The 26,643-nt window shown below is 45.4% G+C and overlaps 1 protein-coding gene across 1 annotated transcript in view; it reads left to right on the plus strand.

Moving 5' to 3' along the window:
- The window catches only part of LOC124718881 (acetylcholine receptor subunit alpha-like), a 638,987-nt gene that overhangs the window by 565,323 nt on the left and 47,021 nt on the right, over window positions 1-26,643 (plus strand). Inside the window, 1 exon segment of the mRNA XM_047244518.1 lies at window positions 21,100-21,236. Coding sequence (XP_047100474.1) covers window positions 21,100-21,236 — 137 coding nt within the window.

Genomic DNA, 26,643 nt, shown 5'->3' on the forward strand with positions numbered 1-26,643 from the left:
TCAAAACCTCCTCATTAGTTATGTGATCTACCCATCTAATCTTCAGTATTCTTCTGTATCACCACATTTCGAAAGTTCTATTCTCTTCTTGTCTAAAATTTTTATCGTTTCGCTACCATACATGGCTATACTCCATACAAATACTTTCAGAAAGGACTTGCTAACACTCACATCTGTACTCAATGTCAATAAATTTCTCTTTCCCAGAAATGCTTTCCTTGCCATTGCCAGTCTACATTTTATATCCTCTTTACTTCGACGATCATCAGTTATTTTGCTCCCCAAATAGCAAAACTTATTTACTACTTTAAGCGTCTCATTTCCTAATCTAATACCCTCAGCATCACCCGATTTAATTCGACTACATTCCATTATCCACGTTTTGCTTTTGTAGACGTTCATCTTATATCCTCCTTTCAAGACACTGTCCATTCAGTTCAGCTGCTCTTCCAGATCCTTTGCTGTCTCTGACACCATTACAATAACATGGATGAACCTCAAAGTTTTTATTTCTTCTCCATGGATTTTAATACCTACTCCGAATTTTTCTTTTGTTTCCTTTACTGCTTGCTCAATATACAGATTGAATAACATCGGGGAGAGGCTACAACCCTGTCTCACTCCCTTCACAACCACTGCTTCCGTTCCATGGCCCTCTTCTCTTATAACTACCATTTGGTTTCTATACAAATTGTAAATGGCCTTTCGCTCCCTGTATTTCCCCCCCCCCCCCCCCCCCCACCTTCAGAATTTGAAAGAGAGTATTCCAGTCAACACTGTCGAAAGCTTTCTCTAGGTCTACAGATGCTAGAAACGTAGGTTTGCCTTTCCTTAGTCTTTCTTCTAAGATAAGTCATAGAGTCAGTATTGCCTCACATGTTCCATTTCTACGGAATCCAAAATGATCCTCCCCGAGGTCGGCTTCTACGAGTTTTTCCATTCGTCTGTAAGGAATTCACGTTAGTTTTTTTGCAGCCGTGGCTTGTTAAACTGATAGTTCGGTAATTTTCACATCTGTCAACACTTGCTTTATTTGGGATTGGAATTATTATATTCTTCTTGAAGTCTGAGGGTATTTCGGCTGTCTCATACATCTTGTTCACCACATGGTACAGTTTTGTCATGGCTGGCTCTCCCAAGGCTGTCAGTAGTTCTAATGGAACGTTGTCTACTCCCTGGGCCTTGTTTCGACTATTTTCTGAAATTTTAATCTTTTCTTTTTGTCTGTAAAGTACATCACATTCATCGATTTTCGTCCCATTTGGTAATTCCTTCTTGGTACGTCATTTTTTTTCTTTTAGAGTGTAACTTTACTTGCATACCATATGTTGTTTAGTTCCCGGACAAAAGGAGTGTATCACCCGGAAAGAAAAGAGGAAACGATATGAAATGTGACGGTTTGATGGTATATGATGTGATTTTAGTGATTATAGAATCGACTCAAATTTACAGAGAACCTGGCGGAATGAGCCCACTTACGAGTGCTACGCTGCAGCCCCTCTGTCCTGGCTGCAAGCAGTCATTGGGTTGGAAAGCGTGGCATAAAGCAGTCTTGTCCTCTGCTGAGGCACTGAGAGGGAGTGGATCCAGGCATGTTCTGTCGGAGAGAGACCTGGGGATCCTGCTGGCCACAGGAGTGCCTCAACATCATGCAAACAGTTCATAGGGACATGCGCCACTCGTGAACGAGCGTTGTCCTGTTGAAAAATGGCACCAGAGTGCTGTAGCATGACGGGTAACATATGAGGTCGCAGGATGCCTGTGATGTACAGCTGTGTCCTCAGAGTTCCCTCAGACTAGCAGCCGTGACCTAAAGGCGTATCCGATGGCTCGCCATACCGCGACATCAGGAGTGACTACACGATCTCTCTCCAAAACAATGGAAGGATGGGACCTATGCCTGAGTTGGCACCATACTTGCTGACGATTGTCACCCAGCGTAGAACGGAACTGAGATTCATCGCTGACACGATCCAACTCCTTTCATCAGCAGTCCACGCTTCGTGGACACAGAGCCGCACAAAACGCCGCCGACTGTGTTGTGGTGTTAACGACAGCCAACATATGGAACGGTAATTCCCTAGTCCGGGAGTCGCTAGCCTCCAGGATGACACAGAAACCTTCAGGGAGTCCGTTACTTGTTCTCGGATGGCAGGCACGGATGTGAAGGGCTTATGATGTGGTCGGTCACACTACAGTGATCGTCCCCTGTGCTGGACAGGTGCATTCGACCGGAACATTGATGACGAGGATGTCTGCACTTGCATTCTCACAGAGTCCAGCATCGGGTCACTGTCACATTCAAATACACTGTCAGAAATTTAGATACTGCACCATTCGGCCACCCTACCAAATGGCAGGGCACAATGAGGCCTCTTTCAAGCTCTGGCAGGAGCTGATAAAGCTGTCTCACACGACTACGCGGTATTTCCGTGTTCCTCAGTGATCACTCAACATCTGACGGCGCTTACACACTAACACAAAACATGGACTTTATAAATGCTCCCTGGTTGCCGTTCTACCTGTCCTAAAGAATTACCACTAAAATCAATCACGTGTCTGCCGATGGCGTGTAAGTGTAGTTACGCTGACATTCTAACACGTTTTCTGGGTGCTTACTGTTTTCCTGTCAGGCAGTGTATTTGTACACTACTGGCCATTAAAACTGCTACACCAATAAGAAATGCAGATGATAAACGGGTATTCATTGGACAAATATACTAGAACTGACATGTGATTACATTTTCACGCAATTTGGGTGCATACATCCTGAGAAATCAGTACCCAGAACAACCACCCTCTGGCCATAATAACGGCCTTGATACGCCTGCGCATTGCGTCAAACAGAGCTTGGATGGCGTGTACAGGTACACCTGCCCATGCAGCTTCAACACGATACCACAGTTCATCAAGAGTAGTGACTGGCGTATTGTGACGAGCCAGTTGCTCGGCCACCATTGACCAGACGTTTTCAATTGCTGAGAGATCTGGAGAATGTGCTGGCCAGGGTAGCAGTCGAACATTTTCGGTATCCAGAAAGGCCCGTACAGGACCTGCAACATGCGGTCGTGCATTATCCTGCTGAATTGTAGGGTTTCGCATGGATCGAATGAAGGGTAGAGCCACGGGTCGTAACACATCTGAAATGTAACGTCCACTGTTCAAAGTGCCGTCAATGCGAACAACAGGTGACCGAGACGTGTAACCAATGGCAACCCATACCATCACGCCGGGTGATACGCCAGTATGGCGAGGACGAATACACGCTTCCAAAGTGCGTTCACCGCGATGTCGCCAAACACGGATGCGACCATCATGATGCTGTAATCATAACCTGGATTCATCCAAAAAAATGACGTTTTGCCATTCGTGCACCTAGGTTCGTCGTTCCGTACACCATCGCAGGCGCTCCTGTCTGTGATGCAGCCCCAAGGGTAACCACAGCCACGGTCTCTAAGCTGATAGTCCATGCTGCTGCAAACGTCGTCGAACTGTTCGTGCAGATGGTCGTTGTCTTGCGAACGTCGCCATCTGTTGACTCAGGGATCGAGACGTGGCTGCTATATCCGTCACAACCATGCGGATAAGATGCCTGTCATCTCGACTGCTAGTGATACGAGGCCGTTGGGATCCAGCACGGCGTTCCGTATTACCCTCCTGAATCCACCGATTCCATATTCTGCTAACAGTCATTGGATCTCGACCAATGTGAGCAGCAGTGTCGCTATACGATAAACTGCAATCGCGATAGGCTACAATCCGACCTTTATCAGAGTCGGAAACGTGATGGTACGCATTTCTCCACCTTACACGAGGCATAACAACAACGCTTCACCAGGCAACGCCGGTCAACTGCTGTTTGTGTATGAGAAATCGGTTGGGAACTTTCCTCTTGTCAGCACGTTGTACGTGTCGCCACCGTTGCCAACCTTGTGTGAATGCTCTGAAAAACCAATAATTTCCATATCACAGCATCTTCTTCCTGTCGGTTAAATTTCGCGTCTGTACCACGTCATTTTCGTGGTGTAGGAATTTTCATTGCCAGTAGCGTATTAGTACCACCGGCGACCTTTTTAACGTTTCTTTAAAATTTACACAAAATCCAATCACGTTTCTACCTTAACCGATGCCAGCACTTCTAAAAGACAAAATTGTACTGTTTATATAGGATGGGTCTGGAGACTTTTTGTTTGCTGTCCTACGTTCCCATGCTGGGGTGAGTTTTAGCTGCAAATTGCTTTGAGATAGGTTCCATGAATATAAATGAACTATATGCATTCCTTAGAGCGTCATGTGATTTGCTTTTCTTTCGGAAAGGATATTGTTCAATATACAGATAGGCGCACGTGTAAGTGTTTGAGGTCGCCAGATCGGGATGAGACCGCGCAGTGTTACTGCGCGGTAACTGATTTAAATCCCTGTAGTGAAACAAATTCGGTTAGTGGAGGGAGGAGAGTTGCTTTATAGCGCCGAAACTGTCTCAGATACTAAACCTCTCCGTCTTCGTAGCTGAGTGGTTGGTGCGCCTGCCTGTCATGGGAGGAGGACCCCGGTTCAAGTCCCGGTACCGTGGCAGCTTTTCCTTGGTGGGAGGACTGGGACAGGCTGTACATAGTGTCATGCCATCATGCCAACTAAGGCGCTACTCGAGGAAGGAGCTGGCAGTGGCCAGTTGAGGGGGGGGGGGGGGGGGGGGGAGGATGAGCAGTGTGCTGAGCACATTCCCCTCCAGTATCATATCCGAATGATGTCACATGGCACGTACCGAATCTCTCCATGGAGACTTTCACCGCACATGTACAGGGTGGACCATTGATTGTGGCCGGGACAAATATCTCACGAAATAAGCATCAAACGAAAGAACTACAAAGAACGAAACTCGTCTACCTTGAAGGGGGAAATCAGATGGCGCTATGGTTGGCCCGCTAGATGGCGCTGTCATAGGTCGAACGGATATCAACGGCTTCTTTTTAAATAGGAACCCACATTTTTATTACATATTCGTGTAGTACGTTAGGAAATATGAATCTTATAGTTGGACCACTTTTTTCGCTTTCTGATAGATGGCTCTACAATAATCACAAATGTATAAGTACGTGGTATCACGTAACATTCCGCCAGTGCGGACGGTATTTGCTTCGTGATACATTACCCGTGTTAAAATGGACCGTTTACCAATTGCGGAAAAGCTCGATATCGTGTTGATGTATGGCTATTGTGTTCAAAATGCCCAACGGGCGTGTGCTATGTATGCTGCTCGGTATCCTGGACGACATCATCCAAGTGTCCGGACCGTTCGCCAGATAGTTACGTTATTTAAGGAAACAGGAAGTGTTCAGCCACATGTGAAACGTCATCTACGACCTGCAACAAACGATGATGCCCAAGTACGTGTTTCAGCTGGTGTCGCGGCTAATCCGCACATCAGTAGCAGACAAATTGCGCGAGAATCGGGAATCTCAAAAACGTCGGTGTTGACAATGCTACATCAACATCGATTGCACCCTTACCATATTTCTATGCACCAGGAATTACATGGCGACGACTTTGAACGTCGTGTACAGTACTGCCACTGGACACAAGAGAAATTACGGGACGATGACAGATTTTTTGCACGCGTCCTATTCAGCGACGAAGCGCCATTCACCAACAGCGGTAAAGTAAACCGGCATAATATGCACTATTGGGCTACTGAAAACCCACGACGGCTCCGACAAGTGGAACATCAGCGACCTTGGCGGGTTAATGTATGGTGCGGTATTATGGGAGGAAGGACAATTGGCCCCCATTTCATCGATGGCAATCCAAATGGTGCAATGTAAGCTGATTTCCTACGTAATGTTCTACCGATGTTACTACAAGATGTTTCACTGCATGACAGAATGGCGATGTACTTCCAACATGATGGATGTCCGGCACATAGCTCGCGTGCGGTTGAAGCGGTATTGAATAGCATATTTCATGACAGGTGGATTGGTCGTCGAGGCACCATACCAAGGCCCGCACGTTCACCGGATCTGACGTCCCCGGATTTCTTTCTGTGGGGAAAGTTGAAGGATAGTTGCTATCGTGATCCACCGACAACGCCTGACAACATGCGTCAGCGCATTGTCAATGCATGTGCGAACATTACGGAAGGCGAACTACACTCTGTTGAGAGGAATGTCGTTACACGTATTCCCAAATGCATTGAGGCTGACAGACATCATTTTGAGCATTTATTGCATTAATGTGGTACTTAGGTAATCACACTGTATCAGCATGCTTATCAAATTGGAACAACCAAAATAAAATGTTCAAAAGTACCTACGTGCTGTATTTTAATTCAAAAATCCTACCTGTTACCAACTGTTCGTCTAAAATTGTGAGCCACATGTTTGTGACTATTAAAGCGCCACCCATAACAAAGCGAAAAAAGTGATCCAACTAAAACATTCATATTTCTTTACGTACTACACGAATATGTAATAAAAAAGTGGGGGTTCCTATTTTTAAAAAAACGCAGTTGATATCCGTTTGACCTATGGCAGCGCCATCTAGCGGCCCAACAATAGCGCCATCTGGTTTCCCCCTTCAAGCTAGACGAGTTTCGTCCTTTCTAGTTTTTTCGTTTGACGCTTATTTCGTGAGATATTTGGCCCGGTCAGGATCAATGGACCACCCTGTATAAGACTCTTTTCGCTCGGTTCATCAGGTGGGTGATGTATGAAGGTTGTCATGGAAATTGGTGCTTTTCGAGGAGAATCAAAATCATGACTATACAAGGAGCGTAAAAATAACGACCCACCCGGAAAGATGTGGTCTTGTTCGTGGAGAGCAGCATAGGTTTCGAAAACTTGTGACGCAAATCCCAACTTGTGCTCCTAACATAGGTATTCCAAGGGATCTCCAAAATAAAACTGGCCACAGAGGTATAATTATATAGGCTTCCGCAGCCAGATTAAGTTGACATAAAAGTTTGAATATTGTACTGCGTCATAATGTAAAATACTGTGCTGGACAAACCAACGTTTTGACCACGACTACAGCGTCGCCGAAACGTTAGTTTGCCCAGCGTAGTTTTTTACATCATGACGATCTACGATTCTCAAAAATTTTTATGTCGAATGGCCAGAAGAATATTTCCTGAACGTCATTACAAAAGTGATTATTATGAAAAAAAATCATTCGAAATCTAACTGCAACGAGATAGCCTCCAGAACAGGTTCAAAAATGACTCTGAGCACTATGTGACATAACATCTGAGGTCATCAGTCCCGTAGAACTTAGAACAACTTAAACCTAACTAACCTAAGGACATCACACACATCCGTGCCCGAGGCAGGTTTCGAACCTGCGGTCGCGCGGTTCCAGACTGAAGCGCCTAGAACCGCTCGGCCACACCGGCCGGCCCTCCAGAACAGTTCAACCACAATTGCAACTTCTGGCTGTCCATCTTCTTGCATGGACGAGGGAGTTCAGCTGATGATACATATTAGAAAAAGTACCGTTACAGCTGTATCTTCTGAATGCCTGTATTTTATCACACAACTAGTTTCGACGAACCATTACCGCCATCCTCAGGCCCTGCTTACCAAGGAGCAATAACACATTGCCAATATTTGAAAGCTAAACAACTATACAACAAGGAACACACAAAATTATGGTTCTCTACCATATTATTTCAAGTATACATCTACATGGATGCTCTGCGAATCACATTTAAGTGCCTGGAAGAGAGTTCATCGAACAATCTTCACAATTGTCTATTTTCCAATCTCGTATAGCGCGCGGAAAGAACGAACACCTATATCTTTCCGTATGAGCTTTGATTTCCCTTATTTTATCACGGTAATCACTTCTCCCTATGTAGGTCGGTGTCAACAAAATATTATCGCATTCGGAGGAGAAAGTTGGTGATTGGAATTTCCTGAGAAGATTCCGCCGCAACGAAAAAGCCTTTGTCCACCCTCAATCCTATATCATCTCAGTGACACTCTCTCCAATATTTTGCGATAGTACAAAACGTGCTGCCCTTCTTTGAACTTTTTCGATGTACTCCGTCTGTCCTATCTGGTAAGGATCCCACAACGCTCAACAGTATTCTAAAAGAGGACGGACAAGCTTAGTGTAGGCAGTCACCTTAGTGGGTCTGTTACATTTTCTGAGTGTCCTGCCAATAAAACGCAGTCTTTGGTTAGCCTTCCCCACAATATTTTCTGTGTGTTCCTTCCAATTTAAGTTGTTCGTAATTGTAATTCCTAGGTATTTGGTTGAATTTACGGCCTTTAGATTTGGCTTATTTGTCGCGTAATCGTAGTTTAACGGATTCCTTTCAGCACTCACGTGGATGACCTCAGACTTTTCGTTATTTAGGGTCAACTGCCAATTTTCGCACCACACAGATATCTTTTCTAAATGATTTTGCAAATTTTTTGCTCTTCTGACGACTTTGATAGTCGATAAACGACAGCATCATCTGCAAACAACCTAAGACGGCTGCTCAGATTGTCTCCCAAATCGTTTATATAGATAACGAACAGAAAAGGGCCTGTAGCATTACCTTGGGGAACGCCAGAAAGCACTTCTCCTTTACTCGATGACTTTTCGTCAATTACTACGAACTGTGACCTCCCTGACAGGAAACCACGAATCCAGTCACATAACTGAGACAATATTCCATAAGCAAGCAATTTCACTACAAGCTGCTTGTGTGGTACAGTGTCCGGAAATCCAGAAATACGGAATCAATCTGAAGTCCCCCGTCAGTAGCACTCAACACTTCATGCGAATAAAGAGCTAGATGTGTTACACAAGAATGATATTTTCTAAATCCGTGTTGACCGTCTGTCAGTACACCGTTTTCTTCGCAGTAATTCATAATGTTCGAATAATATTGGTGTGACCTGTGCAACTTTCCATTCTTTGGATACGGATCTTTCATCAAGCGAACGGTTGTAGATGGTTCTTACGTATGGAGCTACTGCCTCAGCATACTCTGCAAGGAACCTGATTGGTATACAGTGTGGACCTGAAAACTTGCTTCAATTAAGTCGTTTAAGCTGTTTCACTACTCCAAGGATATTTACTTCTACGTTACTCATGTTGGCAGCTGTTCTTGATTCGAATTCTGGAATATTTACTTCGTCTTCTTTTGTGAAGTCATTTCGGAAGACTGTGCTTGCTAGCATGCTTCACATACGACCAGAATCTCTTTGGATTTTCTGCCAGGTTTCGAGACAAAGTTTCGTTGCGGAAGCTGTTATAAGCATCTCGCATTAAAGTCAGCGCCAAATTTCGAGCTTCTGTTAAAGGTCGCCAATCTTGGGAATTTTGACTCTTTAAATTTGGCATGTTTTATTCGTTGTTTCTGCAACAGTTTTCTGGCCCCTTTCGTGTACCAAGGACGATCAGCTCCGTCGTTTGTTAATTTATTTGGTATAAATTTCTCAATTGCTGTCGATTTTATTTCTTTGAATTCAAGCCACATCTGGTCTACATTTATATTGTTTATTTGGAAGAGGTGGAGATTGTCTCTCAGGAAGGCGTCAAGTGAATTTTTATCTGCGTTTTTGAATAGGTATATTTTCCTTTATTTCTGGAGGATTTTGGGGTTACAATATTCAATCTCGCTATGACAACCCTGTGTTGACTAATCGCTGTATCTGTTTTGATGCTCGTTATTAACTCAGGATTATTTGTTGCTAAGAGGTCAAGTGTGTTTTCACAACCGTTTACTATTCGCGTGGGCTCGTGAACTAACTGCTCGAAATAATTTTCAGAGAATGCGTTTAAAACAATTTCGGATGATGTTTTATGTGTGCCTCCGGAATTAAACAAGTATTTCCGCCAACATATCGAGGGTAAATTAAAGTCACCACCAACTATAATCGTATGAGTCGGGTACGTGTTTGAAATCAAAGTCAAGTTTTCTTTGAACCTTTTAGCAACTGTATCATCTGAATTGGGAGGTCGGTAACAGGATCACATTATTATTTTCTTTCGGTTGCCAACAATGACCTCTGCCCTTGCTAACTCACAGGAAGTATCTACTTCAATTTAGTGACAAGATAAACTATTTCTGACAGCAACAAACACCCCACCGCCACCCGTGTTTAGTGTATCCTTTCGGAACACCGTTAGGTTCTTTGCAAAAATTTCGGCTGAGCTTATATCCGGCTTTAGCCAGCTTTCAGTGCCTATAACGATTTGAGCATCAGTGCTTTCTATTAGCGCTTGGAGCTCTGGTACTTTCCCAACACAGCTACGACAGTTTACAACTGTTATACTGATGGTCCCTGTCTCTACGTTCTTCCTGTGTTCGGCCTGCACCTTTTGTGGCTAAAGCCCTTTTTGTGTTCTCCCGAGACCCTCTAACCTAAAAAACCACCCACTCCACACCACACAGCCCCTGCTACCCGTGTAGCCGCCTCCTGCGTATAGTGCACACCTGACCTATTCAGCAGAACCCGAAACCCAACCACCCGTTGGCGCAAGTCGAGGAATCTGCAGCTTACACTGTCGCAGAACCGCCTGGAAAATCTTCCATTCAGCTCTGTACCAGAAGTCCGCAATCGGTCCTTTCGACTATGCTACAATTGGTCAGCTCTGCTTTCATCTCACAAGCAAGACTGGCAGCCTTTACCACTTCTGATAGCCGCTCGAAACCAGAGAGTCTCTTCCGGTCCAAAGTGAGACATATCATTGGTACCGAAGTGAGCAACCACCTGCTGTTGGCTGTACCCTGTGCTCTTCATGGCATCCGTGAGTACCCGTTCCACGTCTGGAATTAAACCACCCGGTATGCACACGGAGTGCACACTAGTTTTCTTTCCTTTCTTGACAGCCATGTCCCTAAGGAGCCCTGTAATGTGCCTAACTATCAATAATCCCACCCTCTGTGATTGCCCGGATCTTACAGGCTGAGATGTTTCCTCTAAACAGGACAGGAGAGGCGTTCAATGAATTCGAAAGTAACTTTATATGTGCTGACTTGGCAGAAAATCCTAAGAAATTTTGGTCTTATGTCAAAGCGGCAGGTGGATCGAAACAAAACGTCCAGACACTCTGTGACCAAAATGGTACTGAAACAGAGGATGACAGTCTAAAGGCTGAAATACTAAATCTCTTTTTCCAAAGCTGTTTCACAGAGAAAGACTGCACTGTAGTTCCTTCTTTCGATTGTCGCACAGATGACAAAGTGGTAGATATCGAAATAGATGACAGTGGGATAGATAGAGAAGATCCAACGGAGAGCAGCGCGCTTCGTTACAGCATCATTTAGTAATCGCGAAAGCGTTACGGAGATGATAGATAAACTCCAGTGGAAGACTCTGCAAGAGAGACGCTAAGTATCTCGGTACGTACTTTTGTTGAAGTTTCGAGAACATAGCTTCACCGAGGGGTCAAGCAGTATATTGCTCCCTCCTACGTATATCTCGCGAAGAGACCATAAGGATAAAATCAGAGAGATCAGAACCCATACAGAGGCATACCGACAATCTTTCTTTCCACGAGCAATACGAGACTGGAATCGAAGGGAGAACCGATAGAGGTACTCAAGGTACCCTCCACCACACACCGTCAGGTGGCTTGCGCGGTATGGATGTAGATGTAGACAGCATCTGGCTCAGTGACAGTGTCAGCCACAGACAGCACCTGGAACCTGTTTGTCCGACTAACCGGGCAGGCCTCACGTGCGGCCTCCTGGGTAGTCTTTCGCTGCCTGCTACGGTCTGGGGCGACCTCCCACTCGACTGCAGGTGAGGGGTCAACCTCAGTGTGAGCAGTAACTGGGCTGGCCACTGGTGAGGATCTATCGGAGTACTGGGACATACTGGACATCCGTTGGATCACAATGGCAGGCCCACAACAGTGGTGCCCATCCACTGCAGCTTCAAGCTGTGTAACTGAAGTCATCACAGCCTGGAGCTGAGAGCGAAGTGTCACCATCTGCACACAATAATCACAGCCCCTGTCCACACTAAAGAGGGTGGTAAACTAAACTATCCAGATAAAAGGACTGTCAGCAAGTGCTGTGGAACTTTACTGTGGACACAGATGAAAACGCAGGAGCTCTGTCTAATAAATTAGATTAATATACAGGGAATCAGAGATACCGAGGCATTCAGGTGAAACTAGATAATTCGCACCTGATTAGGGACTTGTAATATGTCACAAAATCGGTTTGCTTTCCGACGGAAACGAAGACGCGAGAACTGTGGGTATTAGATAGTAAATTAACATGCAGAATCAAGAAAGTATTCTATTAAAGCACACAGATGATATTACAAAATTCGCTCCTGATTAAGAACTCGTAAAAGTCACAAAATCAGTTACTTGTTGCGGCGTCTGTCTCGGCCATGCTGCTGCTGCTGATTGTTGGTTTATAGTTGCTTTGTTTTGAAGCACTGGCATTGTGATACTGTTCTTTAGTAAACGGGACCTGAGGATGGCGGTAATGTGCCACCGAAACTAGTTGTGTGATAAAGACATTCTCAAGATACAGCTGTGCTGGTACTTTTGCTCATATAATTGTAATTGCTATCACCTGTGCAGTTAGTCGTTAAAAGATCGCCATATCGCAACTATATATAAAAAGAAGGCTTGTAGATTCATCCTGATATGTTGAACCCTGCAGGTCAATCTGTACATATTCAGTTCCGCCAATGGTTTGTGCATTAAATGATATCGGGACTTTCGATCTTCAGTTGGCGAGTTGCTGTATAATGCTGGTGTACGGAGCACGTCATTATTAACGCAACTCAGCAAAACAAGGTCAAGACAGCTTACGACCGATGAACGAGAAGGTTTGGCCGTCTTTAGCAATCCATGTGTCCAGAAAAGCTCCATTTAAGAATGTATAAACAGGTAACCCCCTGTGTGATGGTGCATGCACCAACCTGTTGGAACAACGACCCCTGCTTGAAGTTACTCTTACTGAGGTGCAACATAAATTTCCGAAGTGTCCACATAAAAAGTACATGAGTTAAGCCACCATTTGCAACAAGCCGCATACATGGTTGTAGGAAGGTAATCCCAAAAGTAAAGTCTCCTATATTTTATAAGTACGTAGACCAGTTCATTTCTAAAATGGTTTACATCAGTTTACAGTTGGAAAATTTAGCTATTTTTCGACATAATCACCACTTCTGTCAATGCATTTTTGTAGACGCTGTGGCAGTCTTTGTATGCCCACGTCATACCAGCCCGCCGCCATGCTGTTCAGAAAGTTATGAACCTCTTCTTTCACCTCGTCGTCAGAGCTGATTCGCTTTCTGGTCAAACGTTCTTTTAACCTGGGCGCCAAGTCAGGACTATAGGGTGGGTGGGTGATTATGTTCCACTGAAATTGTTTGCAGGAGAGCAACGGTTTGCTGAATGATACGTGGGCGAGCGTTGTCATGGAGAATGTGTATGCCCTTGCTCAACATTTCTATTTTCCGGTTCTGAATTGCCTGTTTGAGTTTTTTCAGAGTCTCACAGTACCTTTCAGTGTTAATTGTGGTCCAAGTGGGCATAAAGTCGACCAACAATACCCCTTTCAGATCCCAAAAAACGGTTGTCATGACTTTACCAGTAGACTGTGTTTGTTTGAATTTCCGCTGCTTTGGCGAAGAAGGATGCCGCCCCTGGCGTGATTGTTGCTAGGTCCCAGGTGTAAAGTGGTATGCCCAGGTTTCGTCACCCGTGACAATTGAGTCCAGAAAGTTGTCCTGCTCGGCAGCAAGGCGGTGAAGAATGCGCGGGAAGCATCAACTCGTTGCCGCATGTGGTCCTGAGTCAGCATGCGTGGCACCCATCTTGCGCACACCTTCCGGTAGTTCAATTCTGCCAGCAGTGCTTCGGGAAATCTCAGGAACCGACGTGCAGAGATCATCCAGGATGATCCGCCGATCTTCACGCATGCTTTGCTCAACCTTGAACACTGTCTCTTCAGAAACTGACGGTCTCCCGCTCCTTTGTTCGTCGTGAATTTCGGTCCGACCAACTGCAAACTCTGTACACCACTTACGAACATTTTCACATCCATGCACGACTTACCACACACTTCCGTCAATTGGCGATGGGTTTCAATCGGCGCAGTGCTCTTTGCGTTCAAAAATTGAGTAACTGCGCACAATTCGCACTTGGCGTAACATCGAACGGCAGCTCCATTCTCAACGGCTGCCAAGCCAAGACTGAGCGCCTAAGCGCGGCGTGCACATGTTTACACACAGCACCTAAAGCACTCTTCATAACAGTGTGACCAACTGTACTTACAAAAAAAGAGGAGACCTTACTTTTGGGATTATCCTCGTAGCGTAGTTCTTTAGATAATATTTTCTGTTAGGAAGGAACAATTTTGAGCTCACTCTGCAGATAAATATTTTTTATGAAAGGGTCGCTGTCTTTCCATAAGGCAAAACACCTGAAGCGTAAAAGTTGAAAGTGTTGTTAATAAAACTTCGCTATATGAACTAGACTGAACTGCATGTGATTGCTTTAGTCTTCAATAAAACTTGCATCTGACTGCGTATTTAACTGAACTGAACTTTATCTGACTGCATGAATATATTGTTGGAAAATTAAGACTCAAAATACACATCTGACTGCATGAAAGTTTAGTGGTAAAAATAAATGAAAGTGACGAACCTACATCTGACTGCGTCTGTGGACTTAGCTCGTGCACTCCTTCCCGTCTAGCCGATAATAAAACATATATTCATCCCAGCCGTAGTGCAATGGCATAAAATTGTCATTCTAGATAACTTTACTCATTTTGGCCCTGTTTGTTACTTAATAAAAATTCTGTCCTGATCTGAATAATTTGCCAACTGTGCAATGGCATATAGATTATTTTACTCTGATATATGAAATTATTAGCTTTACTCATGGGAACTTTACTTTAATGTATCTTTTGGTTCAATGCAAGCACAGTATGCGGAGAACGACATAAGGTGTGAGATGAAACTCTAATTTTATCTAAAAAATATTTATTGTTCAAACTTTTAAGGCACATGTGAAAAACTAAGAAAAAACTTCTATAGCATGGATTTACGAGAAAGTTTCACAAAACGCTTATTGCATCAACAATGGGATTTCTATCTAGCTTTTAGACATTATTTAACCAAAGAAAACCTATTTTATTAATTATTCTTTCTAGTTTCCCCATGGGTATGTGCCGAGTTTCGCTCAATATATAGCTTATTATGTGCGTAGCGCCAATTCTTACTTTGATGCTGTCACGACCCGGCTGCCTCCTGCAGGCATCTACAGGGTGTTTCAAAAATGACCGGTGTATTTGAAACGGCAATAAAAACTAAACGAGCAGCGATAGAAATACACCGTTTGTTGCAATATGCTTGGGACAACAGTACATTTTCAGGCGGACAAACTTTCGAAATTACAGTAGTTAAAATTTTCAACAACAGATGGCGCTGCAAGTGATGTGAAAGATATAGAAGACAACGCAGTCTGTGGGTGCGCCATTCTGTACGTCGTCTTTCTGCTGTAAGCGTGTGCTGTTCACAACGTGCAAGTGTGCTGTGGACAACATGGTTTATTCCTTAGAACAGAGGATTTTTCTGGTGCTGGAATTCCACCGCCTAGAACACAGTGTTGTTGCAACAAGACGAAGTTTTCAACGGAGGTTTAATGTAACCAAAGGACCGAAAAGCGATACAATAAAGGATCTGTTTGAAAAATTTCAACTGACTGGGAATGTGACGGATGAACGTGCTGGAAAGGTAGGGCGACCGCGTACGGCAACCACAGAGGGCAACACGCAGCTAGTGCAGCAGGTGATTCAACAGCGGCCTCGGGTTTCCGTTCGCCGTGTTGCAGCTGCGGTCCAAATGACGCCAACGTCCACGTATCGTCTCATGCGCCAAAGTTTACACCTCTATCCATACAAAATTCAAACGCGGCAACCCCTCAGCGCCGCTACCATTGCTGCACGAGAGACATTTGCTAACGATATAGTGCACAGGATTGATGACGGCGATATGCATGTGGGCAGCATTTGGTTTACTGACGAAGCTTATTTTTACCTGCACGGCTTCGTCAATAAACAGAACTGGCGCATATGGGGAACCGAAAAGCCCCATGTTGCAGTCCCATCGTCCCTGCATCCTCAAAAAGTACTGGTCTGGGCCGCCATTTCTTCCAAAGGAATCATTGGCCCATTTTTCAGATCCGAAACGATTACTGCATCACTCTATCTGGACATTCTTAGTGAATTTGTGGCGGTACAAACTGCCTTAGACGACACTGCGAACACCTCGTGGTTTATGCAAGATGGTGCCCGGCCACATCGCACGGCCGACGTCTTTACTTTCCTGAGTGAATATTTCGATGATCGTGTGATTGCTTTGGGCTATCCGAAACATACAGGAGGCGGCGTGGATTGGCCTCCCTATTCGCCAGACATGAACCCCTGTGACTTCTTTCTGTGGGGACACTTGAAAGACCAGGTGTACCGCCAGAATCCAGAAACAATTGAACAGCTGAAGCAGTACATCTCATCTGCATGTGAAGCCATTCCGCCAGACACGTTGTCAAAGGTTTCGGCTAATTTCATTCAGAGACTACGTCATATTATTGCTACGCATGGTGGATATGTGGAAAATATCGTACTATAGAGTTTCCCAGATCGCAGCGCCATCTGTTGTTGACAATTGTAACTACTGTACTTTCGAAAGTTTGTCTGCCTGAAAATGTACTGTTGTCCCAAGCATATTGCAACAAACGGTGTATTTCTATCGCTGCTCGTTTAGTTTTTATTACCGTTTCAAATATACCGGTCATTTTTGAAACACCCTGTAGCTCCGACTCGAAACACGTCTGCTGTCTCTGCGCATCTCATCACCACTACTCAAACTTTTACCGTGTGCACCTACCTCTGTTAGCTGTCAAAGATCTTACTACTCGAAGATGTACTACTCGTCCAACCTTGCGGTTGGGAACTATCGACATTTTTCACTGGCTCTATCCTGATCGAATCTCAGCACATACCTTTCACACTGAACTTACAAATGGCGGTGGTTTGGGTCACTGGAATATATGCTGCAGGGCATCTGGCTCAAAGTTGTACGTGAAGTAACCGATTTGTAACAGTTCGTTGTGTTACTATCATGCCAGCTACTACTGAAATTGATGCTGCAGACACAGTCATATGCTGAACACGATGATCTTCCCTCTTGGTAGTGCCACGTGACTGTTTGGAGCCCAGTCTTCTTGCGACTGTATGTTCTCGTGACCACCGCTGTCAGCAATGATGAACGGTGGCTACATTATTGCCAATCCTTTCTGCACTATCACAGAAAGAACTTAGAGCTTCTCATAGTCCAACTACATGACCTCATCAAACTCAATGACATGTTGATAATAACATCTTTGTCATCTTACAGGGTTCTTGACTCACCAAGTCTAATCCCAAGGGAAATTAGTGCTCATGTCCATTACAACTTGTACCTAAAGCAAACCTGATTTGCATCATTGTAGTGGCATTACTATTGCCACTCTTATGTGACTGGTATGATACCTGAACAGACATCATCTTTCAGATATTGAAACATGTCTACCAAACTTCATTTATTTTACACAAGTCCTACTTGGTTTTGTGATTTTTTTTCCATCAGTGTATTTTGTAATTTCACAAGGTTAACCAAGCACAATCAGACTTATTATGTGAAGTGAACAAACTACTTCTCACCATATCTAAAGTCTGCCCCCGGTAGCTGAGTGGTCAGCGTGACAGACTGTCAATCCTAAGGGCTCGGGTTCGATTCCCGGCTGGGTCGGAGATTTTCTCTGCTCAGGGACTGGGTGTTGTGTTGTCCTAATCATCATCATTTCATCCCCATCGACGCGCAGGTCGCCAAAGTGGCGTTAACTCGAAAGACCTGCACCAGACGGTCTACCCAATGGGAGGCCCTAGCCACACGACATTTCATTTCATACCATATCTAGAGTAATCAAAAACAAACAGTTTGGTTCAACTGGCTCTGAGCACTATGGGACTTAACTTCTGAGGTCATCAGTCCCCTAGAACCTGTTGTTGTTGTTGTGGTCTTCAGTCTTGAGACTGGCTTGATGCAGCTCTCCATGCTACTCTATCCTGTGCAAGCCTCTTCATCTCCCAGTACCTACTGCAACCTACATCCTTCTGAATCTACTTAGTGTATTCATCTCTTGGTCTCCCTCTACGATTTTTACCCTCCACGCTGCCCTCCAATACTAAATTGGTGATCCCTTGATGCCTCAGAACATGTCTTACCAACCGATCCCTTCTTCTGGTCAAGTTGTGCCACAAACTTCTCTTCTCCCCAATCCTATTCAATACTTCCTCATAAGTTATGTGATCTACCCATCTAATCTTCAGCATTCTTCTGTAGCACCACATTTCGAAAGCTTCTATTCTCTTCTTGTCCAAACTATTTATCGTCCATGTTTCACTTCCATACATGGCTACACTCCATACAAATACTTTCAAAAATGACTTCCTGACACTTAAATCTATACTCGATGTTAACAAATTTCTCTTCTTCAGAAACGCTTTCCTTGCCATTGCCAGTCTACATTTTATATCCTCTCTACTTCGACCATCATCAGTTATTTTGCTCCCCAAATAGCAAAACTCCTTTACTACTTTAAGTGTCTCATTTCCTAATCTAATTCCCTCAGCATCACCCGACTTAATTCGACAACATTCCATTATCCTCGTTTTGCTTTTGTTGATGTTCATCTTATATCCTCCTTTCAAGACACTGTCCATTCCATTCAACTGCTCTTCCAAGTCCTTTGCTGTCTCTGACAGAATTACATCGGCGAACCTCAAAGTTTTTATTTCTTCTCCATGGATTTAGAACTTAGAACTACTTAAACCTAACTAACCTAAGGACATCACATACATACATGCCTGAGGCAGGATTCGAACCTGCGACCGCAGCAGTCGCGCGGTTCCAGACTGATGCGCCTATAACCACTCGGGCACACCGGCCGGCAAAACAGTTTGCTCTCCAGAATACCAGTGACCAATAGATGAGTGTGCAAAATCAGTTAACTTCCTTTGATAATGAAAAATCAAACCAAAGAAAAATAATAATAATAATAATACTCTCTGAAAGGGACACTGACAAAGTAATCAAATGAAGAAAAGAAATTGGGTACATTTCTTTTTTCTTTTTTAGTATTAAGTTGCAAAGTCACCTATATGGTGGCTTCACAGAGGAAGAATTTGCTCTCCACAAAACTTCATAATGTGCCATAAACTTCAAATAAGCTACATCTACTTTGTGGATATGTCAAGACCCACTGCCACAGACGGTGACTGCGGCAATGTGTCGTCAAGTTTTCTGGCTATGTACAGGACGACACCAGTCAACGGGTGCAGTCGGGCAGAACATTCGTATGGGTGCCAGCTGTAGTGTCTTCTGGATTTGTTGCCACCTCAGTTACATGGCCTGGGCCACAGAACTCAGCAGCCATTTGTGATGGATGTCAGTTGGGAGCAGGTGAGCCATCAATCCAGTCAGCTGGGCCCACATACTACTGAGTCATCACTACCACTGTCTTTCTCCCATGTGGCAAGGTTGGCCACATACCTTTCAATGTGGCCGTCAGCTGCAGAACCACGTGCAGGTGTCAGTTCGGGTCCCACAAGGATGAGGCGGCGGCATCCCTTTAACACTTGGCACCCGAGAAATGTCGAAATACGTGTTCACCTAGGCACTCAGTCCCTTCCCAGAATTCGTAAACTACTGCAGAAATAGTTAACTGTCGCTTTTGTAGGAGCTTTCGCAATCTCTCAGTTTGCCTGCATGGAAATTCCTGACCTAACAAGATGTGTGTACGAAAATAGCCCAGAATAAGACCGAACGCAATCTTCCTGATGGTCCTAAGGGGACACCACGTGTTCCCTTCCTGGAAATAGTGACGTCCTGCTGTCAACATACGTCTCAGAAACAATAAACGTTCTCACCGCTAAAAGCCCTCATCACGTGTGTGCACACTCGCGAAAATACCGTTAATCATAAAAACATTCTTGTTCTTTGGAAAGGGAGCGCTGTCTAAGTACAGACGGGATTACCCTCGTAGTTCTTTAAACACAATTTTTTGTTAGCAAGGACTAACTTTGAGCTCACCCTGCACACAAATACTTTTTATGAAAGGGTCACTGTCTTGAAAGGAGGACATAAGATGAACATCAACAAAAGCAAAACGAGGATAGTGGAATGTAGTCGAATTAAGTCGGGTGATTCTGAGGGAATTAGATTAGGAAATGAGACACTTAAAGTAGTAAAGGAGTTTTGCTATTTGAGGTGCAAAATAACTGATGATAGTCGAAGTAGAGAGGATATAAAATGTAGACTGGCAATGGCAAGGAAACCGTTACTGAAGAAGAGAAATTTGTTAACATCGAGTATAGATTTAAGTGTCAAGAAGTCGTTTCTGAAAGTATTTGTATGGAGTGTAGCCATGTATGGAAGTGAAACGTGGACGATAAATACTTTGCACAAGAAGGACTAGAACCTTCGAAATGTGGTGCTACAGAAGAATGCTGAAGATTAGATGGGTACATCACATAACTAACGAGGAGGTACTGAATAGAATTGGGGAACAGAGGAGTTTGTGGCACAACTTGACTAGAAGAAGGGATCGGTTGCTAGGACATGTTCTGAGGCATCAAGGGATCACAAATTTAGTGTTGGAGGGCAACGTGGAGCGTCAGAATCGTAGAGGGAGACCAAGAGATAAATACACTAAGCAGATTCAGAAGGATGTAGATTGCAGTAGGTACTGGGAGATGAAGCAGCTTGCACAGGACAGAGTAGCATAGAGAACTGCATCAAATCAGTCTCAGGACTAAAGACCACAACAACAACAACACTGTCTTTCCAAAAGGCAATACACCTGATGCGTAAAAGTTAATGTTGTTTATTGCCGGTTTTCTGATTACGGTGTCAGACATTGGATTTTTATTCACGCCTTGTTTGGAAAACATTACGTTTTGTGAGCTGAATATTAACCCTCATTGTGCACATGGTGTCTGTTGTGGAGCCAAATACCTTTGTCTTCGAACACTCCCTTCTCACGTCTCGCTGGGAAGTTGATGATGGGTGTGATCGTGTGCCGCAGGTGACGCTGTCCATCTCGATCCTGATTAGCCTGCACGTGTTCTTCCTGCTGGTGGTCGAGATCATCCCGCCCACGTCGCTGGTGGTGCCGCTACTCGGCAAGTACCTCATCTTCGCCATGATCCTCGTCTCCATCAGGTGGGTACGCCGCGCGCTCTTGCTTACTTTGCCCGACGGTTTGGGCGCACCAACACCATGTACGAGGGTCACTCCAAAAGAAATGCACACTACTTTTGTAAAAATACAGTTTTCAGTCTGCATGTGTGACAATTTTACAGTGTGTAGATACATCCTTCCCGCGCCGTCACAGCATGTCTTCAAGATGGCTGTTACACTTGACGTTCGTCAGAAGCAACGTGCTGTCCTAGAATTCCTGTCCTGTGGAAACGAGACAGTGGGAAAGATCCACAAGAGGTTGAAAAAGGTATATCTACATCTACATCAACATCTACATTTATACTCCGCAAGCCAACCAACGGTGGGTGGCGGAGGGCACTTTACGTGCCACTGTCATTACCTCCCTTTTCTGTTCCAGTCGCGTATGGTTCGCGGGAAGAACGACTGTCTGAAAGCCTCCGGCGCGCTCTAATCTCTCTAATTTTACATTCGTGATCTCCTCTGGAGATATAAGTAGGGGGAAGCAATGTATTCGATACCTCATCCAGAAACGCACCCTCTCGAAACCTGGACAGCAAGCTACACCGCGATGCAGAGCGCCCCTCTTGCAGAGTCTGCCACTTGAGTTTGCTAAACATCTCCGTAACGCTATCACGGTTACCTAATAACCCTCTTCTTTGGATCTTCTCTATCTCTTCCGTCAACCCGATCTGGCACGGATCCCACACTGATGAGCAATACTCAAGTATAGGTCGAACGAGTGTTTTGTAAGCCACTTCCTTTGCTGATTGACTACATTTTCTAAGGACTCTCCCAATGAATCTCAACCTGGCACCCGCCTTATCAACGATTAATTTTATGTGATCATTCCACTTCAAATCGTTCCGTACGCATACTCCCAGATATTTTACAGAAGTAATTGCTACCAATGTTTGTTCCACTATCATGTAATCATACGATAAAGGATCCTTCTTTCTATGTATTCGCAATACATTACATTTGTCTCTATGTTAGGGGTCAGTTGCCACTCCCTGCACCAAGTGCCTATCCGCTGCAGATCTTCCTGCATTTCGCTACAATTTTCTAATGTTGCAACTTCTCTGTATACTACAGCATCATCCGCGAAAAGCCGCATGGAACTTCCGACACTATCTACTAGGTCATTTATATATATATTGTGAAAAGTAATGGTCCCATAACACTCCCCTGTGGCACGCCAGAGGTTACTTTAACGCTGTAGACGTCTCTCCATTGATAACAACATGCTGTGTTCTGTTTGCTAAAAATTCTTCAATCCAGCCACACAGCTGGTCTGATATTGCGTAGGCTCTTACTTTGTTTGTCAGGCGACAGTGCGGAACTGTATAGAAGTCAGGAAAATAGCATCTACCTGGGAGCCTGTATCTAATATTTTCTGGGTCTCATGAACAAATAAAGCGAGTTGGGTCTCACACGATCGCTGTTTCCGGAATCCATGTTGATTCCCACAGAGTAGATACTGGGTTTCCAAAAACGACATGATACTCGAGCAAAAAACATGTTCTAAAATTCTACAACAGATCGACGTCAGAGACATAGGTCTATAGTTTTGCGCATCTGCTCGGCGACCCTTCTTGAAGACTGGGACTACCTGTGCTCTTTTCCAATCATTTGGAACCTTCCGCTCCTCTAGAGACTTGCGGTACACGGCTGCTGTCGATCGCAGTACAGTTAGCCGGTGGGCAAGCAGGTTACGTGATGAAAGCGGGCACGGCAATATTGAGGATTGTCCTCGCAGCGGCAGGCCTCGTACTGCACACACTCCAGACAATGTGCAGAGAGTTAACGAATTGGTGACTGATGACAGACGCATCACAGTGAACGAATTGTCACGCAACGTTGGGATAGGGGAAGGAAGTGTCTGCAGAATACTGAAAGTGTTGGCGTTAAAAAAGGTTTGTGCCAGGTGGTTTCCCAGGATATTGACAGTGGCTCACAAAGAAACAAGAAAAACGGTATGCAGCGAACTTTTGAAACAGCACGAGAATGGTGGAGATGAATTTCTTCGAAGAATTGTGACAGATTATGAAACATGGCTCCATCACATTTCACCAGAGACAATGGACTGCCATCATGCAAATTCACCCAAGAAAAAAAAATTCAAAACCACACCTTCAGCAGGAAAAGTTATGGCTACGGTGTTCTTCGATTCCGAAGGACTCTTGTTTGCGGACATCATGCCAAGTGGAACCCTCATAAATTCTGATGCATATGTGAAGACACTCACGAAACTCCAAGCTCGACTGAGTCGTGTTCGACCACATCGGCAAAAGCAGGATGTTTTGCTGTTGCACAGCCATATGTGAGTAAAAAACCATAGAAGCGATCACAAAACTCGGATGGACAACACTGAAACACCCGCCTTACAGTCCTGACCTGGGTCCATGTGAGTATCATCTCTTTGGGAAATTGAAAGACTCTCTTCGTGGAGCAAGATTTGAAGGTGATGACTCCCTTGTGCACGCCGCGAAACAGTGGCTCCAACAGGTTGGTGCAGAATATTACCCTTTGGGTATACAGGCGCTGGTTCCAAGATGGCGTAAGGCAGTTGAGAGGGATGGAAATTATGTGGGAAAATGAAAATATTGTTCCTAAAGGACATATCTACACAATGTAAAACTTTCAAACATGTAGAATAAAATATGGATTTTAAAAAAATAGTGTGCATTTCTTATGGAGTGACCCTCGTAGCTGAGTTGCTGACAGCAGCTCTCTCTTCATGTTAATGGTGCGCCACGAAGCACAGCACTTGAGACGTTTCGCTGAGCACAGCCCAACCACTGCACCGCCTTGTTCTTTCTGCCATCTGGTGACTGATCCTCACTCTCTTTTCAGTGAACACCCATCCGCATCCTGACACACCCCGTGTAGTCACACATCCGCATTGGTCCAAATCTATCCAACCTCTCTTCCCACCCTTGCCACAGTTCCCTGAGCTGACCTTCATGCAGAACCATGTCCACTTCGATCAGCCAGAAGAAAAATCATCACCTCCAGTCAGGTGGTGTGGCCGAGCAGTTGTAGGCGCTTCAGTCTGGAAGCGCGCGACTGCTACGGTCACAGGTTCGAATCCTGCCTCGGGCATGGATGTGTGTGACGTCCTTAGGTTAGTCAGGTTTAAGTAGTTCTACGTTCTAGTGGACTGACGACCTCAGATGTTAAGCCCCGTAGTGCTCAAGGCCATTTCAACCAATCACCTACATCTCGACACTTCTCAGCTGTATTCTGTATAGAAACGTCTTCAATATAAATACACTCCTGGAAATGGAAAAAAGAACACATTGACACCGGTGTGTCAGACCCACCATACTTGCTCCGGACACTGCGAGAGGGCTGTACAAGCAATGATCACACGCACGGCACAGCGGACACACCAGGAACCGCGGTGTTGGCCGTCGAATGGCGCTAGCTGCGCAGCATTTGTGCACCGCCGCCGTCAGTGTCAGCCAGTTTGCCGTGGCATACGGAGCTCCATCGCAGTCTTTAACACTGGTAGCATGCCGCGACAGCGTGGACGTGAACCGTATGTGCAGTTGACGGACTTTGAGCGAGGGCGTATAGTGGGCATGCGGGAGGCCGGGTGGACGTACCGCCGAATTTCTCAACACGTGGGGCGTGAGGTCTCCACAGTACATAGATGTTGTCGCCAGTGGTCGGCGGAAGGTGCACGTGCCCGTCGACCTGGGACCGGACCGCAGCGACGCACGGATGCACGCCAAGACCGTAGGATCCTACGCAGTGCCGTAGGGGACCGCACCGCCACTACCCAGCAAATTAGGGACACTGTTGCTCCTGGGGTATCGTCGAGGACCATTCGCAACCGTCTCCATGAAGCTGGGCTACGGTCCCGCACACCGTTAGGCCGTCTTCCGCTCACGCCCCAACATCGTGCAGCCCGCCTCCAGTGGTGTCGCGACAGGCGTGAATGGAGGGACGAATGGAGACGTGTCGTCTTCAGCGATGAGAGTCGCTTCTGCCTTGGTGCCAATGATGGTCGTATGCGTGTTTAGCGCCGTGCAGGTGAGCGCCACAATCAGGACTGCATACGACCGAGGCACACAGGGCCAACACCCGGCATCATGGTGTGGGGAGCGATCTCCTACACTGGCCGTACACCACTGGTGATCGTCGAGGGGACACTGAATAGTGCACGGTACATCCAAACCGTCATCGAACCCATCGTTCTACCATTCCTAGACCGGCGAGGGAACTTGCTGTTCCAACAGGACAATGCACGTCCGCATGTATCCAGTGCCACCCAACGTGCTCTAGAAGGTGTAAGTCAACTACCCTGGCCAGCAAGATCTCCGGATCTGTCCCCCATTGAGCATGTTTGGGACTGGATGAAGCGTCGTCTCACGCGGTCTGCACGTCCAGCACGAACGCTGGTCCAACTGAGGCGCCAGGTGGAAATGGCATGGCAAGCCGTTCCACAGGACTACATCCAGCATCTCTACGATCGTCTCCATGGGAGAATAGCAGCCTGCATTGCTGCGAAAGGTGGATATACACTGTACTAGTGCCGACATTGTGCATGCTCTGTTGCCTGTGTCTATGTGCCTGTTGTTCTGTCAGTGTGATCATGTGATGTATCTGACCCCAGGAATGTGTCAATAAAGTTTCCCCTTCCTGGGACAATGATTTCACGGTGTTCTTATTTCAATTTCCAGGAGTGTATTTTCTTTATGTTATTTTTACACTGCCTAACGGTAAAAGTGAGGCACCCAGAAAAGCAGGAAGGAACGTAGTTAAACTTCACAACAACAAAAAATGGCTCGGAGCACTATTGGACTTAACTTCTGATGTCATCAGTCCCCTAGAACTTAGAACTACTTAAACCTAAGTAACCTAAAGACATCACAGACATCCATGCCCGAGGCTGGATTCGAACTTGCGACCGTAGCGGTCGCGTGGTTCCAGAAAACTTCATAGGTTGACAGATATGACACACCAAACTCATGCTCAGAAAGAACTAAACACCTTGAATGACTAGACATAGGACGTTCGTATTCACAGGACATGTACATTGCTACATTCTGCAGAAATAATTAGCATTTCAGTCACCTCGGTTCAGCATTTGTTCTGTTGCCTGGTAGACACAGCGTCTGCCATGGGCCTTGATAAGCTGCTCCATGCGTGATGGCACGACGAGCATAAGTCGCGAACGGCGTCCTGTGGTATAGCCATCCATGGTGCATTCACCTGGTTCCAAAGTACATCTGTAGTGACTGGCACTGGTCTGGTGATCTGGCTGGCCAGTGCAAAAGGCTGCCATCTAGTGACACCAAGAAGGCACATATTCGTGCAACAACAAGTGGTCATGCATTGTCATGCTGGAAAGTTGCGGCTGTTGTGTTGCGCATAAAGGGTACGGCTACGGGTCGCAGGA

The sequence above is a fragment of the Schistocerca piceifrons genome, chromosome 10, assembly GCF_021461385.2.
Source record: "Schistocerca piceifrons isolate TAMUIC-IGC-003096 chromosome 10, iqSchPice1.1, whole genome shotgun sequence".
Classification (NCBI taxonomy): Eukaryota; Metazoa; Arthropoda; class Insecta; order Orthoptera; family Acrididae; genus Schistocerca; species Schistocerca piceifrons.